Raw genomic sequence first — 19185 nt, 5'->3', positions numbered from 1 at the left:
ATGAGAGTCACTAATCAGAATACGTAACAAATAACATTCGCTAATCGCACTTAGGACTCAATCTTTGAAGCCGTAGGTTTAAAACCCATAACAAATTTAGTTCAGATTTGCTAAAAGTATTCATAGAGTTTTTTCTTTATTTTATGAGGACTACATATAATAAGATACAATAAACGACTTACCGACATGGTTAAAACCTCCTTGCAAAAAGTCAAAAATTATAACAGGTAATGCTGTAGGAAGTGTAGCTTAACTAATTAACAAAGGGAAAATCAGTATAAAATAGTATAAAACTAGACTAGCTCATAAACTCTTTCTAAGCTTTGGTCAATTAAAGTCACATTTAAAAAAAAATGATAAATGAAAAATATAAATGCCGACCATATAATCATAAATAGTATTCGTTTTAAACAATTTAAATATTATAAAATCGATTATTTTCACTTTTCCTCGAAATATTTCATAGCAGATTTCTTAAATAAAACACAAATAATTATAAAAAATATTTTATTTTACATACACTCAGTACAAACCGGACCGTTACACCGTAATATAATGAGGTGCTTTAATAAATGCTTCCAAATTATAACAAAAAAGAAAGCTTTCTAATTAAGCCTTATACAGTCAGAACGCTTTGTACAATATATACAGTTAATAACAAATTATGTTAAAAATTTAGTATTGTCACCAAAGTAATACAATATAGTAAAATATCACAAGGGGTAAAGATTTAGAAGTAATCTATAGCAAATTATGTTAAAAATGCATACTGTAATGCAGTTACATGACTTTACTTATGAAGTTTCGTCTGCGTAAAAGTAAAAAAATTTGCTTACTTGTCAATACAGTGTTAAACAAGTCTATTTAATAACTTTCAAGTTTTCAACAAAAAATTACACAATGTTTAATAATTGTTTGACTTTTTAAAGAACAAAAAAAGGTTTTAAACTTGTAAAAACTAAATCAATAGAAACCTCATAGCTTTTTTTAACACTACAAACATTCTAAATTATTTTCATTCATAAATTGTTTATATGGATCTCTTTTCAAATTACCGTAACATCGAATTTTTGGTCCTTAAAACTCGTGATTGAAAATATTTTTCATAGCATATAACCGTACCTCTTATAAAAACAGGAAACCTTTAAAAGAGGATTATTTAAAAATTATAGGTACACAGTAAAAATACAGATTAAAAAAATATATTTTGTTTATTATTGATTTTACAACACTTTTTATATTGCTAGATTTGCAAATGGAAAAATAAACAACAAACTTTTATTCATATTTTTTTACGATATATATTTTTACTTTTAATTAAAATATGAATCAAGATAGTTTCAGTTACACACAAATAAATAATATTAAATATATGTACTTACTTGCACTTCAGTACAAATGATGGAACAAAAATTATTACTGCTATAAGACTCGGAGAGTTATTAATATAGGCTATATTCATATCACTATGAGGACAGTTGGATTAATAAATAAGTTACCCCAAACAATTATTTAATATCTAACATGTTTCTTAACAAGACATTAAATGCAAATGCTATATTTTAAAATAAACAACAATTGTTCATGGTTTTATAATAATTATGAAAATTAAATAATAAAAAAAAGTTTTAAGCGAACAAAAAAACAAATGACTATTTTCATAAAAAGAAATGTTTCATTCTTTTATTGAATAAGTGTATTAAGATACTGTACGTGGTACATTTTGGATCCATTATATTATATTACCATCTTCAGTAATTCATAAAAAAATATTCCCCATTTAAGTATGTACATAATTTTGCCTTGAGTTATTCAATGCAATATTAAGGACACATTTATATCGATTTTACAATTATAAAATACGATTATTTATATTACATTATGGTCAAAACATTAATTACATTTATTTGAAATGGAATAAATTACAATAGTAATGAGGATGGAAAAAACTCTGAAAATCAACAAATATAATGTTTCATTTTCAAATGTACTAAGAATATATATTTTATATAACAATTACTCAGTTCTTTTACTAGAAACCAGAAAATTCGCTTAACTTAGCTTTATAGAAGGTTATATCCTCTACCAGTTATTCAGTACTAAATATTAAACAATGAAAAAAAAAAGAAACAAATATTTCTTTAAACTACCATTTCAAACAACAACAATTTAATCACAATATTAATTTATATTATTCTATTATGTATTCGTTTTATAAACATATTTAATGTTTTTTATCACGGTAACACTTATATTTACTTTTAAAACATGCATTACTGCGAATCGGGCTAAGAATCAATATAATATATAATTCCAGATTGAAGAATTATCACATTAAACCCTGTGATTTGGAGCAATTTAGAACAAACCAAAACAAAAACTATAAGGATTTTGTTTATATGACTTTAGGAAATAAATATCATTTACATGATGAAACTAAGTCCGACATTATTTTAGGTTTATTTTTTGGCTTTAATTTTCATTTAATCATTAAATCGCTGTATCCAATATGTAATAGAGCTTAATGGTGATTTTATTCATTTTTAATATTTTCTTTTACAAAAATTCACAGTATCTACGTCGAAGATATTCACTGAAATAATGAGTAGGACGGAGACAAAGGTTATTTAAAAAAATATTTGAAACGATGTGCAATGTTAATATAAACAATCGTTATAATATCACCCTCAATCATTTATTGTCTCCATAGGTAATGTGTAACTATCAAATAATTAGTAAAATAAAAGCAGCAGAGAGAGCTGATATAGCCTATTGGATAACATGTAAATCTTAACCGAAATAGTCTTTATGTAGTACTTTTGCCCGGGAGTAAGAAACTAACAAGCTTGTACTGATTTAATGAGCTAAAAATTGTTGTTATAATTTTATTTATAGAATATTCCTACAATTTTCATTGAAAGATTCAAAGGTTTGTAAAAGGCTTTCTCTTATTTTTATTTTTATAACCCCTGTTCCAACTGTATTTATTGAAGCACGCGTCTTTGCAAGCAAATGCTTTAACGGAAAGCTGTGATTCATTCGACACGCTATCAGTGCATATATTTTTGATTGCTTGATTAAATTTCGATTTTTTGCGACGATAACATTTTAACTTCAAATTCTCACAAAAAAATATTATGCATATTACTTATGAAAATACATTGATATATTATAACCAATATTTTTATTAAATTAAGCAAAAAATTAAACGAATCATTCACATGAAATAAAAATGATTTCAGAAACATTTTTCATATTACCAAAAGATTAGATCAAAGAAAGTAACAATCAAAACGGTTATAAATTTAAAACACAATATATTAAGGCTGTTGTATTATTAATTACAGTAAAAAATCATCAGTCTAGTTTTATGAGCACTCTCATAACAGATTGAGTTAGTCACGAAGTATAATTAAATAATATAGTCAAGTATCAAAAACAAGAATTTTACTACACGCGATGATGTGGAAGAAAACGTATAATACGACACAAGTTAGATATAGCATCGGCAAAATTCGTAAAACCGATCACATCCGAATTGAGTACGCTAACTCAAATTATCAAAATTTATTTCTTATGTGAATATGATCTTTACACAAACGTAATAACGTGTAATATAATTTGACCTAATATATTCGTCAATTTAACACGTCGATTTACATGCACTCGCTTTATCGGGTTGAACTGACGCGAGAATCTATAGCGACGAATAGCGTCGAATGGCGCGATAGGGAGCTGCTTCTATTGGTTGTGTGAATCGGCAGTAATCGGTTTGATTACATTTTCCGATGCTACATCTTATTTGTGTCGTACTATAATTAGTGTAAAATCGTGCAAAATACCATTATTTAAACAAGCGAGAAACCCTGTGTTTGCTGTATGGCTTGCACGAGATGATACTTCAATCTCTCTTTAGTCTTATAACGAGGAAGATCTAGAAGATTAAAACACGTGTGAGCTACGGGGAAGAATCTATCATCTGCTACTGGTTGTATTTTTATCTGAAAAAATAAAATAAAAGTCAAATTCCTTCTCTCAATTCATCATATGATTTCATCAAACATCTTTATTATTCATCCATTTTTTTATTTAACTTGTATTGTAAGTATATAATATACGGGTGAAATCTGGCAATTCAATTTAGAAACAGATATCTTTAACCGATTGAGCTGAAATATGGCGTCATACACAAGTTGGCAGATCAATTTTATGTTTAATGCATTTCTACATGACTATTAAATAAAAAGGCTTATTTATTATTATAAAAATTATACACATTATTATTATATTTGTCCGTCTATGCAATGATGCTTATTATTACTTAATAAAAAACCGAGAAAGCAATCTTTTTAAAATAAAAATAAACTATGTTTTTTATTATTTTGTTAAATAATACTTAAAAGTAAACAAATCTCACCTTTATGTCTCTCATTCCTTGTATAGGAACGCGGTCGCTACCCGTAAGGAACAGTAGGAACTTTTTCTTATCTTCAATTGACAGTTCGTGAAATACTTCCCAGAACCATCTGCGACAAGTGAAACAGTGAGAAAAACCCTTTTAAGATTGAATAACAAACATAAATCATCAAACATTAAAAAACAAAATAGAATAATTCGCTAAAATTAATTTAAACTTTACTTTTTTTATTAGTATCATAAATAAAATGTATTATGTATTATAACAAAGCTATAAATTAACTAAGGAATCATAGCTCTGAAATTATAAAACTCAAAAGTAGAATTAATACAATATTAAGCACATATTACCTGATTTGTTGATCGGTCGACGAATACCCGTTTTCGTATTCACAATTGCTTTCAAATAATTCCCAGTTGTAATCTTCATTACCTATTACAACCGACATGAGCTCATGCGATCTAAATAATTTAATTATTCGACCACCGCATACCTGCAAATAATAATTTATTAAATATAATAATATTCACACAATATTGAAATGTTAAAAAAGAGTAACTACTGATTTTCTTGCTCTTCTCGGTAGAATCTACTTTCCGAACCAGTGGTAGCTTCACTTGGTTGTAAAATGACTATTCAAAAGTGCTTGTAAAAGCCTACTTGAATAAAGTTTATTTTGATTTTGATTTTTGATTTCGTTTTGAGAAATCAAAAGTCGTTTTGTTCTTTGTTGAGACAAAGAACAAATGTAACAACGTAGTGGTTAACAGATTTATAGGGCATTCACATATATTTAGGAAATAAGCTTTTATGGTCTTGAAGGCGATGCCATCTCACCGATTTAAGACTTTGTGGATAGGTTTAAATTTCTAGTAATTTTTGAAAAAGTTAGTGAGTTTTACTGTCACGAACATAAAAGCAGCAACTTTAGTTTGCTTACTTTTCTATTGCTATTGATTAAAATTGGCACCTTATTGTCATTTTGATTTTGTCCAAAAATTATGATGTCTAAATTGATAAGTATAAATATGAAATTGAGTTATAATTTAATTATAGCCAACAATATGAGTGTTGGTTGGCAATAAATTGATATAAAAATATATTAAAATTACCTTTTGAAATCCTTGATTAAATGCTTTAAACTGTTTTTCTACCGATTTGTTGAGAAGAAAATCGACATACAAATCAACATATTCAGACTTGTTTTCGTGTGTCACGGGCAAATTTTCACCGTTCTCTTTTAGAGGATGCACTTGAATTTGGTCGAATACCTCCGTATTGACGGCGAAACATAAACTGAATACCTGCGAAATCATATATATTTATAATAATATTGCCTAATATTGAGAAATTACATTCATTATTTTAACGGCACATTCAGTTAGGTTGAAATTATACTGTTGATAAAAGATTTTAGGTAGATTCTATTTCTAGATAATAATATTTTAGATTAATTATATATTTTTTCTATATAGCCCATCAAACGCCATCAAAATATAAATATTCCATATTTTCCATATATTTAATCATATAATTTTACTTGGTGGTAGGGCTTTGTACTAGCCCGTCTGGGTAGGTACCACCCACTCATCAATTATTCTTCCGCCAAATAACAGTACTCAGTATTGTTGTGTTCCGGTCTGAAGGGTGAGTGAGCCAGTGTAACTACAGGCACAAGGGACATAACATCTTAGTTCCCAAGGTTGGTGGCACATTGACGACGTAAAAAATAGTTAATATATCTTACAGCGTCATTGTCTATGGGTGATGGTGACCACTTACCATCAGGTGGCCCATATGCTCGTCAGCCAACCTATACCAAAAAAAAAAATTCCACATTAATCAATTTCAATCAAAAGGTGTTGTTTCAACACCACGCGAAATATAAACAAGTATGATCTTCTTAATTTTTAGGCAGTTAATTAGATTAAGAGGAGCTTGTTTTCTTTGTTACAATGCATTGTTGTTCCTCATGCAACTAATATGTAACGAAAATGTTATTTTTTAGTTTTAGAATTGGGTGCAATAAAGAATAAATAAATAAATAATAAATAAATTATTATAAAAACTCACCTCCTCGACGTCGTCCTCAGCGTAGTCCAGCAAGTGCTTCAGACTGTGGGCTAACGTGGGATACAAGTCGGACAAGTCGTCCAGCATCACCGACTCGCCCAGTATCTTCTTATACAGCACAAGAGGGAACGGCACGTAGATAATGATCGAGTTGTATATAGCAAGACCGTATATAGCACCTACATGTCACAACTTGTTTTTAGAATGTATTTACTATTCATTTTTAGGTTGTTTGAAGTCACACTCGCCAAGTGATATAATTTTTTTTCTATTTTAATTATAGAGATAAAGTCGATGAAGTAGTTTTGTAAAAAAATTTGTGAACTCATAAAGATATAGAGAGATATAGACATTAAGAAGAGTCGAGATGGCCCAGTGGTTAGAACGCGTGCATCTTAACCGATGATTGCGGGTTCAAGCCCAGGAAAGCACCGCTGATTCATGTGCTTAATTTGTCTTTATAATTTATCTCGTGCTCAGCGTTGAAGGAAAACATCGTGAGGAAACCTGCATGTGACAAATTTCATAGAAATTCTGCCACATGTGTATTCCACCAACCCGCATTGTAACAGCGTGGTGGAATATGTTCCAAACCTTCTCCTCAAAAGGAGAGGAGGCTTTTAGCCCAGCAGTGGGAATTTACAGGCTGTTGTTGTAGACATTAAGAAAGCAAAAATTTAGTGATGCTATACTTGCTTTTGCTCAGCATTAAGACATAAGAGTGGTTACTTTACTAACTCTTCATTATTAATTATTATTACACTTTAATTTGAAATTTAAAAAATAATTTCAATCGTTTTAAACTTTGAACTTCAATGAAGTCGATTGAAAAGAAAAGAAAGTTACCTATCAAATAGTACATAACTTCCTCTTCGAAAGGGTTATTTGAAAACCAAATCATATTCGTCTCCTCTGATTGTTTGAACATGCCGTAGACAGGATCGAAAATTTCTTTAAGGAGTAACATGAAAAACTCTTTCTTCACTCCGCCCGCATCCTCTGCTTCTTCGCCTACAAACTCAACCTGCAATAAATAAGTTTAAATAGAATACAAATCAAATGGATAATTGACATATAATAGCTCGCAACTGAATAAAACTTATTTAAAACAGTCAATTAACCCAAATAGATACTAAAACCAATTTTAATTATTTAGGTCATTTTTGAATAATCCAAAGAAATGAATAAGAGCAATATGAGATATTATTCGAAAACAATATATACATATCTAATAAAAAATAAATATGAGACAACATCACATACATTACTCTGATCCCAATGTAAGTAGCTGAAGCACTTGTGTTATGGAAATCAGAAGTAACGACGGTACCACAACACCCAGACCCAAGACAACATAGAAAACTAATGGTAATCTATATCGACTCGGCCGGGAATCGAACCCGGGACCTCAGAGTGGCGTACCCATGAAAACCGGTGTACACACCACTCGACCATGGAGGTCGTCTATATCATTACATTGTAATAATTATATACTTTTGTATTTATTTCAACTGAGACTGATGAATTAAAAATTTAAGTAACTGACACAACAATGAAATATATGTGTCCCAAAGCTTATGCGTTCATGATCCTTCATATTACCTTATAAATTTAAGTACGACTTACTCTGAGGGGTTTTTTCAATTGCGACGTGTCATGATTACTAATCTGCAGCATCGTGTCCCTCACTATGTGGTTCCTCGACACGGTCAGTATGAGGAACTGGTCTCTGTGATACTCGTACGAGGGGTCTATGATGAGCCGTGTGAATATCTCCGTCGCGGCTCGGTTGACGGCCATTTGCATTTGAAGCTGTTGGTCTATCTTCAATAGTAGCGACTTACATTGAACGTCGAATAGAAACGCGTAGTTACATAGGTGAGGATGAGTTAACTGTGAATAAACGGAAATACGTTTTTTTTTTAAAATATTATTACACTCAGCCTTAATCAGTCAACAATTAATCGTTAATTTACAGCTTAGCATCTATATTTTATATTGATACGTGCGTTGAATACTTTTAATTTTTAGTGAGCCAAAACTAAATCATACAAACTTAATACATACATAAGAAATTGTTCAAAGAATGACAACACTGAGGAAATGACTGTTTACACTTATTCACCTCTTCTCTAGTCCAGAGAATACATTTTAATGAGAATTATTTCTAGACGAAAATGCGAATTAATAAAGATTTCATTACGATTATAAAAGGCAGCCAATGCATTACCAAAAACCTATAGTCGATTACTTACATCTTGATCTGAAAGCCAATTTATATAATCCGAAGCAATATCGACATGACTCGATAGATCTTCTATGTAGAAACATTCTGCGGGTATTTTAGGTTTCTTCGGATTTGTAAAGTTGATTTTATTAAGCGTCGTCAGCGTGTTCAAAATTTGGACTATACTTCGAGTGAAGGTTATTTTCTGTAATTAAAATAACTTTATTAAGAAAAATTTATTTAGATTATTTCTAAAGTTACACTTTTAGACAGATAAATAACTGAAAATACTACAAAATACGTGCGCGTGCGTCCCACGTGACTAATATTTTGAATAAAGCACATTATATATTTCTAAAGTAAAACTTATAGACAGATAAATAACTGAAAATACTACAAAATACGTGCGCGTGCGTCCCACGTGACTAAGATTTTGAATAAAGAGAACTTGATTTATATTGTAGGCTTAACATGAAGATTTGATAAAAAAAGGTTTTACTTTATTCGCTCGTACGCTGGGCTGCATCATCTCGTACACGAAGACACTTTTGAATATGTCGACGAGCATTTCGAAGTACTCGGGCGACTGCGCCTCCCACCACAGCTGTACGATGCGCTGCGGCGGACTCGACAGCTTGTTGTACGCCTCCGCGAACGGGCCCTGCGGAGCGTGACATAAACTATGTGTTTATTTTAATAACACACATATTTCATTCCCAAATATATTTAATCACATATAAAATTGAATGGGGAATACTTTGGCGTACAATATTCTGAATGATGATCTGTATAATAACACACATATTTCATTCGCAACTATATTTAATTACATGTAAAATTGAACGGAATACTTTGGGGATGGCGTACAATATTCTGAATGATGCTCTGTAGCGATCAAAAGAGTATTCCGTTTAATTCCAACACATACACATGTAGCAGCAACTTTAAAACTATTATTGAATCCAAGTATAGGACACAACTTAGATGTCGCATCGGCAAAATTCGTAAAACCGATCACACCCGAATTAAGTACGCGCAAATTATCAATATTTATTTCTCACACGAATATGATCTTTGCACAAACGTAATAACTTGTAATATCATATGGCCTAATATATTCGTCAATTTGACGCGTCGATTTACATGCACTTGCTTTCTCTGACGCGTGAATCTATAGCGACGAATAGCGTCGAATGGCGCGATAGGGAGCTATTTCTATTGGTTGTGTAAATCGGCAGTAATCGGTTTTATTTTCACTCCATTGCATTTTCCGATGCTACATCTAATTTGTGTCTTACTGTACTACGACACTATTATGTAAGCCTGGTTACCAAAACTAAGATAAAATCTATGAATTACATAATATAATCACCTGCAATTCCGGATGGCGTCGTGGGTTCCTCATTTCATGATACAGCGGTAAAATTAAGAAAACTCTCAATGCTTCAGCGTCGGGCGGAGATACCTTCACTTTTTTTATAATGTGTTCGGTTAAGTAACTAAATATCTGTATAAGAAACAAACAAGTTATTATAACAATATATAATTAATTAGCTTTAAGTTTTGTATTGTTTAGACTTACAAGTTCCTGTATTGTTTTATTTTCAAATCGACTAATTAAAGTGAACGCTTCTTCTGCTTTCTTTAAATTGACCCCCGGGACCTTAGTATTGCAGCCAAAGTGGGCGTTATCATCCGCCAAAAATGAAGCATTCATACAAGCCAGCGAGCCGAACACAGTCTCCAAATAAGCCATTAAATCCTAAAAATTCAATGAACGTTTAAATTTATTATTTTACCAGTTTTCAAGGGTACGCCACTCCGACGTTCCGGGTTCGATTCCCGGCCGAGTCGATATAGATTATCATTAGTTTGTATGTAGTCTTGGGTCTGGGTGTTTGTGGTACCTTCGTTACTTCTGATTTTCCATAACACAAGTGCTTTAGCTACTTACATTGGGATCAGAGTAGTGTATGTGATGTTGTCTCATATTTTTTTTTTTTTTTTATTATTGCCAAGAAAGACATTTTTTTACTAAGAGAATAATTAATTCCAATATTTAAAAAAAAAATGGGCAAGATATATTTAAATATTTCTTCTAGTACGTAATAATTCATACCTGGCTCACGACGTCGCTGTCTTTAACAACGTTACAAGCTGTAAGTTTAGCAAAGTTAAGCGTCAGTATCTGCTTCGTAGGATCGGGGATCCTAAAATCAACCGTTTCATTTCTGTCGCTGCTTACGGTCAAGAAGCTGTGATCTCCTCCCGCGAACACTTTTACGGGACCACTGAATCCATCCTTTGAGTACTGAAAACAAAACAATTGTATAGAATGGATTGACTAATGAATTATTATTTTGTCTGAAAATTAATTAAATAAATATATCGTGTCAAAGCAAAGGTTTTCTTCAGGCTTCTTTCATGATTATTCATTGAATACCTAGTAGTTTAATAGTCCAGATAATTAATTAAACAATAGTACAGTATATAAACAACTAAAAACAGTATACAATATATTGATCAAAATCAATTCTTATTTCTTAGATGTAAATTGAACACAGACACATGAATCATTTATTAATCATTGCTTGTTTGTTGATATTTAATACAGTTTGCACATTTAATCGTTCACACAATCCATCCACCTTCTTTTTTATCTGATCCGATGTATATCTCACAATCATCTTGCAATAACACATTCATCCCTTACAAAACATTTCCAAATCGTTACCGTTCATTTCAGTAATCTAGAGCTACGTTAAAATTTTCACTTAGCTACTCATTTCGTATTTCTATCTCGTCACTCCACACACACTCGAATTAATATTCTCACCTTATTTGAATGTATATTTATTTATTTTATTTTGTTCTTCAACAATGTGTACACTGATTATAATAACAAAAATAATATTATATGGTCAAATAAGTGTCACAATTACTTAAAGAAGAACACAGCATGCACATGCAATGTTACACTCAGACACGAAAACAGTCACAATTCAAAGGAACCTCGAATTTTACAACCCTACGCTAGTTTCCTAACCTAGATTTTCCTTCTTTTTTCTTTCATTCATCAATCTCGTCATATCGGTTTTACTTTTTTCCCTTACTTTCATGCTATGTGCTATGAGTAATGTAATAATAAATTACATATATATAATTATATAAACAAAATGTTTAAAGTGGATTCATATAACAAATTTAATAAATAATAATTGTCTAATAAGGGGATAACTCAACATTAGGTTTGGATGGGCCGGCGCCAGGGTGTTTACGGAATGTCGTGGAACTCTCCACCTTGGATTTCTTCCTTGGCTAAGAAAATAATCGACTATTAATAAGCCTTTTGTAACTGTTTTACTAAATGCTAATATTAAAAATATTTTATATTATATATATTAATAGATGTAAAACAGCATCCAGACAATAAAATTACTTTTAAAATAAAACAATGAAAAATAAACAAAATACTAAATGAGAAGTTGAAAGAAATGCTCATACAAGTAGGCACAATTTTTTGACATATTAGAACAAAATCAGTAGAAATAATACTTGAAATACAAAGGTCCAGTACGACACAGACAGCTATACTCTTATAAGTGATCAAACTAAGTGTAGTAATAATAAATAAATCGATTTTTCTGCTTAATGTATGAATATTTTATGGATAAGGTTAAAGATCCTTATCCATAGAATATTCGTACTTGTCAGCTGATTTAAAAATACTTACAATATTAATATGTTGATTGAAAATAAATGAAGCTTAAGTTATCATTTGTTTTTATAAATTGATAAAGAAAAATATACTATTTTTTTATCAAGCCCGAGGCTTTGGCATGATATGATCATATGTGTGGTTTTTGTTTTTACAAATAAAAATATTCTATAGCGATGGTCATATTTAAAACAAAACAAATTAAAAGGAACAAAAATTATAAACATATAATAAAAATATATATAGAAAAAACTTCAAAACGCATTTTTGTCATTTCATTACTTTTCTTGTCTACATTTCAAAACAATAAGCCAATGTTACACGTGATCAATCGAATACTATATAAACGTTTACACACTTTGACATTTTCTACAAATGAAATCCAAACTCTATACGCTATACTTTGACTAGCCCTCTTCTTTCTTCGCCTCAGCGCTCCAGCCGCCGCAATGACTCATCTCGACGACTGTACCATAGTATGTATGACTGTACACTTACAGGTGTAATTATATACATATGTGTGTATGTATAATACATTACTAGCGATTGATAAGGAATTGCAATTTCTTGTCATACATTAACTATATTATATATATACAATAAATGCTGAAGAGTATTGTAATCGGTTAAGCAATAGGTAGTTTTTGAAAAGTTTACAATCTGTATTACGAATAAAAAAATATTAATTTATAAGCAGGAGCGGATTAGTATCTAATTATATCATAAAGTGAATATTATAGTATTTTTGTGTGTTTAAGTATAGATCATACATGTATTTTAACAATGGGAATTTTAAACTATAATGTATATAAATAAAAATGTGATATTAAAGTTTAATTATATTACCGAACTGGTGTGAATCAGCAACAGAACACTGGATGGGAATCCTCTTGTGTAGTTCCAACTGATTTTGTTTACGAATTACTGGCCTTATAAATTATTCGACTACGCGGAGATATCACAGTAAACATGTCGATGCACACTTTAATCCCTAATTCTTACCATTCGATGGACGTAATAAAACATGACCGGAGAAAGATTAAACGTAGATCGAACGACTTTATATGCTCTCCGAAGGTACAGACGTGAGGAAATTTACTTGAGCTTACTTTGTAATCACCCAATGAATAAGGTTCTAGGACGTCGGGATATGGCACCGAGAACGAGAACGGAACCAATAGAGCGAGTCTGTAAATAGACCCGGCTAAGGGGTCGACTATCGCCGGTCGGCGGAGTAAGCATGCGCAATTACCGGTTCGTCGTCGCGCGGCGCGAAGGGCACGGGCGTGGGCACGAGCGCCACGGCCGCGTGCGGGCAGCCCAGCTGGCCGCGCGCGCCGTGCCCGCACGCCAGCACGCGCTCGCCCACGCGGCACAGCACGTGGCGCCGCCCGCACGCCACCTGCGTCACCGTGCTGCCCATCAGCTCCATCACCTGCAAGCGCCCGCCTCCAGTACTACGCGTTGTGATGCTTGCTTTCTTGTTATGGTTAGGTTAGGTTAGCTTAGTTGCCGCAGTAAGTGACGGGGCACGCCTGACTCTTTACATCAGGCGAGCCAACGCCCGTCGGAGGAGTGCGACGAATGCTTCGGCGATACCCGCCCTTCCGACACATGGGCAATTGGAGGACACGGGTTGGGTTTTAGTCAGTAGGAGTCAGACAGTACCCCTCGCTCTTCCCCCAGAGCGGAGGGTCTCCATGATGGATTTCCCAACCATAATAAAAAAAAAAAAAAAGTTAGCTTAGTTGCTTGCTATGTGGCCGTTTGGGCCGTATGATGTTGAGTGGTCACCATCGCAGACGGACAATGACGCCGTAAGAAATATTAACCGCTCCTGAGATGTTATCTCCCTGGTGCCCTTACTTACACGGGCTCAATTCAAATCAGAACAAAATAATACTGCTGTTTAGAATATTTGAATTCTGGCAGACGGCTCATCAGTTTATTAAAACCTTCTTGATACAGTTTCGGAATCGGCTGAGTAATGAGGTTAAGTAAAAGATGTATATTTTTATTTATCTTCCAGGTGAGCACTAAACTTTTTATGATGGCGTAAATATTTACGCACGATTTACACATTTTTCTTGGTGATTACATTTGTCAAGATTAAAATAATTTTATTTTATCGTAAACTTTCTGCAGTGATTAATACCCTTATGTGTAGTTAGTTATAATCCGTCTGCAATTCCAATGGCAGCAGAAAAAATAAATCATTCATTTCTATGAATATTTCTATATTCCATATGATTTGCGCTTTATATTACATACCACAAACAATTGTTAAGTGTTATCTTTATTTTCATTTCCACTCTCCTGATAAGAAATTTACAAATTACAGATACAATTTTATCTCGTAACTCGCCATTGTGACTGATCCATTTTTTATCGTTTCTTAATAAAATAATCTGATGTAACTTCAACTTAACTTATTGCAAATTAAATGGTATATTACCTTTTTCGGAACTAGTTCATCTTTCGTAGTTCCATGACCAGTCTGTCCATATTCTCCAGTTCCACACGAAAACACGCCTCCATCGAGAGTAAGAAATGTTGTAAATTCTTCACCACATGATATGTGACATACCTATAAAATCATTAAATAATTTTAAATAAATTGCCAAGTGGAACATGACTATCCCATTTCAAAATTTATAACCTACCTTTACATTTCTTAAAGTTTTTAAATGAGTTGGATAACATCTGTTTTCTCTGTCCTGCAATCCTAACTGTCCATACATGTTCTTGCCCCAGCCAAATACAGCACCCGACCTAAAGATTTAAAAAAAGACATATTTAAATATCATGGTACTCTTTACTCTTTTTTTATTATAATCCAATCCAATCCATCAGCCCATTTCCGTCCACTGCTGGACATAGACCTCTCCAATTACACTCCACTGAGATCGTTCTTGGGCTACTCGCATCCAGCTCCTGTCAGCCGTCTTGCGTAAGTCGTCACTCCACCGTGCCCGAGGATGTCCTACACTACGTTTGCCGAGACGAGGTCTCCACTCTTTTATTATAAGTTTATTTTTAATACATTTATTACAGCAATCAAATCTTGTGCTGATATTAATGTAATACTGAGTTACAGTAATAATGTTGGTGCAATAGTAATGTGCTTTATAAGAATACTAAAATTTAATAAAACTGGCTATGTCTTTGCTGGATGACATAAAATGTTTATAACATAAGGGCTTACATAAAATGTTTATTTTTCCTAGCATATAGGACATACCAAAACATATTTTTATTTACATGATATTCACACTTACTTTGATAAGGCAAAAGTGTGGTTCCCACCACAAGCAATCATCGCTATGGGTATGCCAACTAGGGAACTAATTTGTTGTGGTGTGGTTTCCTTGTTTGATTTGGTGCCTAAACCACACTGACCATATGTATTTGCACCCCAGGCATAAAGTTCACCATCTAAAATACAATATTGCTTTAAATATTTATTGTATTACACCATAAATTAATATTAAATTCACTTTTAACATTTATTTTTTTGTATCTTGAAAGAAATTGAATATTTTTCACTTAAACATATACTCACTATTTGTTAAAGCAATTGAATGATAAAATCCACAAGCAATTTGGATAACATTTTTGGTTGCTAGGAACTTAATTATTTTAGGTTGATCTTGAGTATAAGCCCCAAGATTGCTTCCGAGCTGTCCAAAATTATCAGAGCCCCAACTAAAAACTTGGCCCCATTCGTCTAATGCCATTGAATGTTGTGAACCACAGGCTATGGCTGATATTGTACTTGATTTTAAAATTATTTCGATGTCTGAAATTACATTTTTTGTTAATTTTTTACAAAGGTTTATAATGGCAACAGTGCCAATTGATGGTAACTGCTGTAAGAAATATAAACAAGTCCCAACATTGCCAATATGCCACCAACTTTGGTAGCTTATAATTATAATGGTTCACTCACCCTTCAAACCACAACACAACAATAACAAGCATTACTAGTTGGTAATAAAATATCAAATGAGTTAGTATCTATGCAAACAAGCTTGAATGGGTACCCAGTCATCAGATCAGAGAAGTTTAAATCAATACAAAAGGTAAGCAAGTACAAGTAAAGTACAAGTAGATTACCAATGATATAGGTAACTATGTCAGATAACAAATAAATGTTTGTCTTAATAAATGTTTAAATTTCTTTTACAATATTGTCACAACAGTAACATAGAGTATAAATTTTAAATGGATAGATTAAACTCTAAATAATTATTTATATGATAATATTTTTTTATTCTATATATATTTTTTAAATAGTTTGTTGATTAAACATTTATTATTGATTGTGTCTAATAAGTTACACACAAGAAATTATATATATTATATAATTATAATATATAATATATATAATTTCTTGTGTGTAATATTTAGCAATTGTGGTGCAATTGCATAAAAATAACAATCTTAAATTTGGATTTGACACTATGTCAATAGAAACATTTGAAATCCATCAACATTTGTTAAATTATTAAAGTTTCATTTCTACTAAGTACATAGTCTAAGTCAAATCTAAAATAACCAGATGTATGTGTGTATCTAAGATTATTATGCAAGATAAAACATACCTGGAGGTTTGTCTTTGTTATTTTCAATTTGCCTACCAAGTTGTCCAAGCTCATTACAGCCACAAGAATATAGATGGCCGAGTTTTGTTAAGTAAAGGGTATGGAAGTCACCAGCTGCTACACATTTTATATGTTTACTCTCCTTCCATTTAGAAAGTGTTGGCCTAATGACCTGTTTGTTATTTTTATGAAAAAGAATATAAATATTTCAATATATAATGACAATTACAAACATTTCGATTTATTTTTTGTATATTTATTTCTACGAAAAGTTCAAAAAGTCTTACCATGCCCATGCTATCTGAATTCTCAAGGTACAATTCATGATGAGTTGCATTTCCCCAACAAAACATTTTGTCTTTCTTCCAGTTTGCTATTTATTTAAAAAATAAGCAGTTGGTATGTTTATTTCTAGAGTAAATTATGCTTTTTTTGATATCCATGTAAAAATTGAGGTGAACGAGTTACAATTATGTGCCACTTTATAAAAATTAAAAAATATATTTTTCGTTTTATTATTATGTTCTGGTTATAAAGTCAATAGCTCGCATGTTACCTGTATGTATACTTTCTTGTTTCCCCGGGTCAACGATTTTCGATACAATAGCGTACTAAGCATTAAGCAATTGACATAATTTTACTGGCATAGTATAAATGATAATCGAGAGATTTTTGAACACGCATGTATATTCTAGAATTATTAGGTTTCGATGATTTATTAATTTTGTTAATGGGTACTATTTTTATTAAAAACTTCTTTAGTTTCACCTGGTAAAATTTCTAGGAAACGCGAATAACACACCCTTGAGCAGGCTTCATAAACTATTAATTTACTACGACATTGTACCTAAATAAAATAAATTTAAAATGATTTGGTAAATCCAGAACCTCCAGAACAATCTTCGTTTTTACTTTTAAGCCACAGTATATATAAGTATTTAGAGAGTACCGTTTTAACTTGTCAACTGTCATTTTCATAGTTGCCATTAGTATTTGCTATGTAATAATTATTTAATATTCACAGTCTATAAATCGTAGAAGATAATCCAATGTTTTACGATGAACTTAGAAAAATATTACTATTATTTCAAAATAAACATGATACCATTGGCTAATTCAAAATTGCACACCTTCATCACCTTTTTTAATATCATAGAATAGAAAGGCATTAAGGCAAATGAATAAGCTATTGATAAGTTGTCACCTTCATCTATAGACAGTAGCACTGAAAGAGACTACAATTCATTAATGTAGTTTGATATATAATATATTGTATTATAGATTGTATTATAGCCTAAGTATAAGCTATCTGTAAGTACACTGGTTCACCTCTTCAATTGCAAGAATATAAAGATTTGACGACGAACAGTATAAGAATTCGTAAAGATATGATTGAATTAATTAAAAATAACTATTTCATATGTTATCATAGAATAAAAAAAGATAAATGGACAAAGTTAATCAAACAGAAATTATTTATAACAGGTTTTTTTCGATTGCTCCAGATCGAAATCCTTGATTAAGCCAATTTACAAATAATAATCATATACAGTGTACTCTTTAAATTAATATTTTGGATATCATTTTAAAATTTTCAACGTGTAGCGTCAAGTACCCTCAAAATTATCATGATTACGATGTCGTTATGTTTGGTAACATATTTATAATAATAATAAAATTTATATTGTAAAGTGTCTCTTACATCTTCCTGATACATTCATAAAAATATGTTAGGGTAATTTATTTAAAAATAATAATATTTTATTATCTTTAAAATATCCTAAAGTCTTTAATTTACCATTTATATTTTCATAACTATATCCGCTTAAAATGAGAAATATATTATTTTGCAAGAAGGTCATCTAGTAGTGATTAGTTGCATTATCCCAAAAAGCTCCATTTTAAGCTTTTAAATGACCATCAGCTCTACGTGAAAACTATGATCTATGGTCGGGACGGGACATTGAACGGCCATATTTGTTATTGTGCTCCATAGGAATTTATTTAGATCACTGGAATTCTGACTAGGAAGTGATAATATTTTCTAAGTTTGTGATGTATTTAATTTCTGTGCATACTGATAGTACGAAATTTGCCCAGTCGCATAAAATCTTTAGTGTATAGGGGAGCATGCATATTTAGCATT

The 19185-nt window shown here is 31.4% G+C and overlaps 1 protein-coding gene across 3 annotated transcripts; it reads right to left on the bottom strand.

The window, feature by feature from the left end:
• Nucleotides 1-492: 492 nt before the first annotated feature.
• Nucleotides 493-17992, bottom strand: LOC124532293 (probable E3 ubiquitin-protein ligase HERC4). Of its 3 annotated transcripts, none has more exons than XM_047107123.1 (21): nucleotides 17596-17992; nucleotides 17327-17412; nucleotides 17040-17211; nucleotides 15998-16234; nucleotides 15714-15870; nucleotides 15099-15207; nucleotides 14891-15022; nucleotides 13688-13870; nucleotides 11961-12035; nucleotides 10837-11028; nucleotides 10300-10479; nucleotides 10090-10224; nucleotides 9217-9378; nucleotides 8746-8922; nucleotides 8117-8383; nucleotides 7337-7514; nucleotides 6491-6669; nucleotides 5530-5721; nucleotides 4768-4910; nucleotides 4418-4526; nucleotides 493-4001 (listed from the first exon to the last, which is right to left on the bottom strand). In XM_047107123.1, exons 2-21 carry the CDS (start codon nucleotides 17390-17392, stop codon nucleotides 3849-3851), a joined length of 3198 nt encoding a protein of 1065 aa, XP_046963079.1. In that variant the 5' UTR covers nucleotides 17393-17412; nucleotides 17596-17992; the 3' UTR covers nucleotides 493-3848. The 3 variants fall into 3 exon arrangements, with proteins under 3 accessions (XP_046963079.1, XP_046963080.1, XP_046963081.1); XM_047107124.1 differs by having other exon boundaries at nucleotides 17808-17992; XM_047107125.1 differs by lacking the exon at nucleotides 11961-12035 and having other exon boundaries at nucleotides 17327-17991.
• Nucleotides 17993-19185: the final 1193 nt, after the last annotated feature.

This window comes from Vanessa cardui, chromosome 9 (genome assembly GCF_905220365.1).
Source record: "Vanessa cardui chromosome 9, ilVanCard2.1, whole genome shotgun sequence".
Taxonomy (NCBI): Eukaryota; Metazoa; Arthropoda; class Insecta; order Lepidoptera; family Nymphalidae; genus Vanessa; species Vanessa cardui.
The sequence above is the reverse complement of the archived record's forward strand: the minus strand, read 5'-3'. Positions and strand labels throughout refer to the sequence as shown.

Excerpts from the sequence above, each read along its gene's own strand:
- LOC124532293 (XM_047107123.1), bottom strand. The coding sequence starts at position 17,392 with ATGTTTTGTTGGGGAAATGCAACTCATCATGAATTGTACCTTGAGAAT. Across the intron at positions 5,722-6,490 it reads CTGAGGACGACGTCGAGGAG|GTATTCAGTTTATGTTTCGC; the intron begins GTGAGTTTTTAT and ends ATGATTTCGCAG. Across the intron at positions 4,527-4,767 it reads TCGACCGATCAACAAATCAG|ATGGTTCTGGGAAGTATTTC; the intron begins GTAATATGTGCT and ends CACTTGTCGCAG.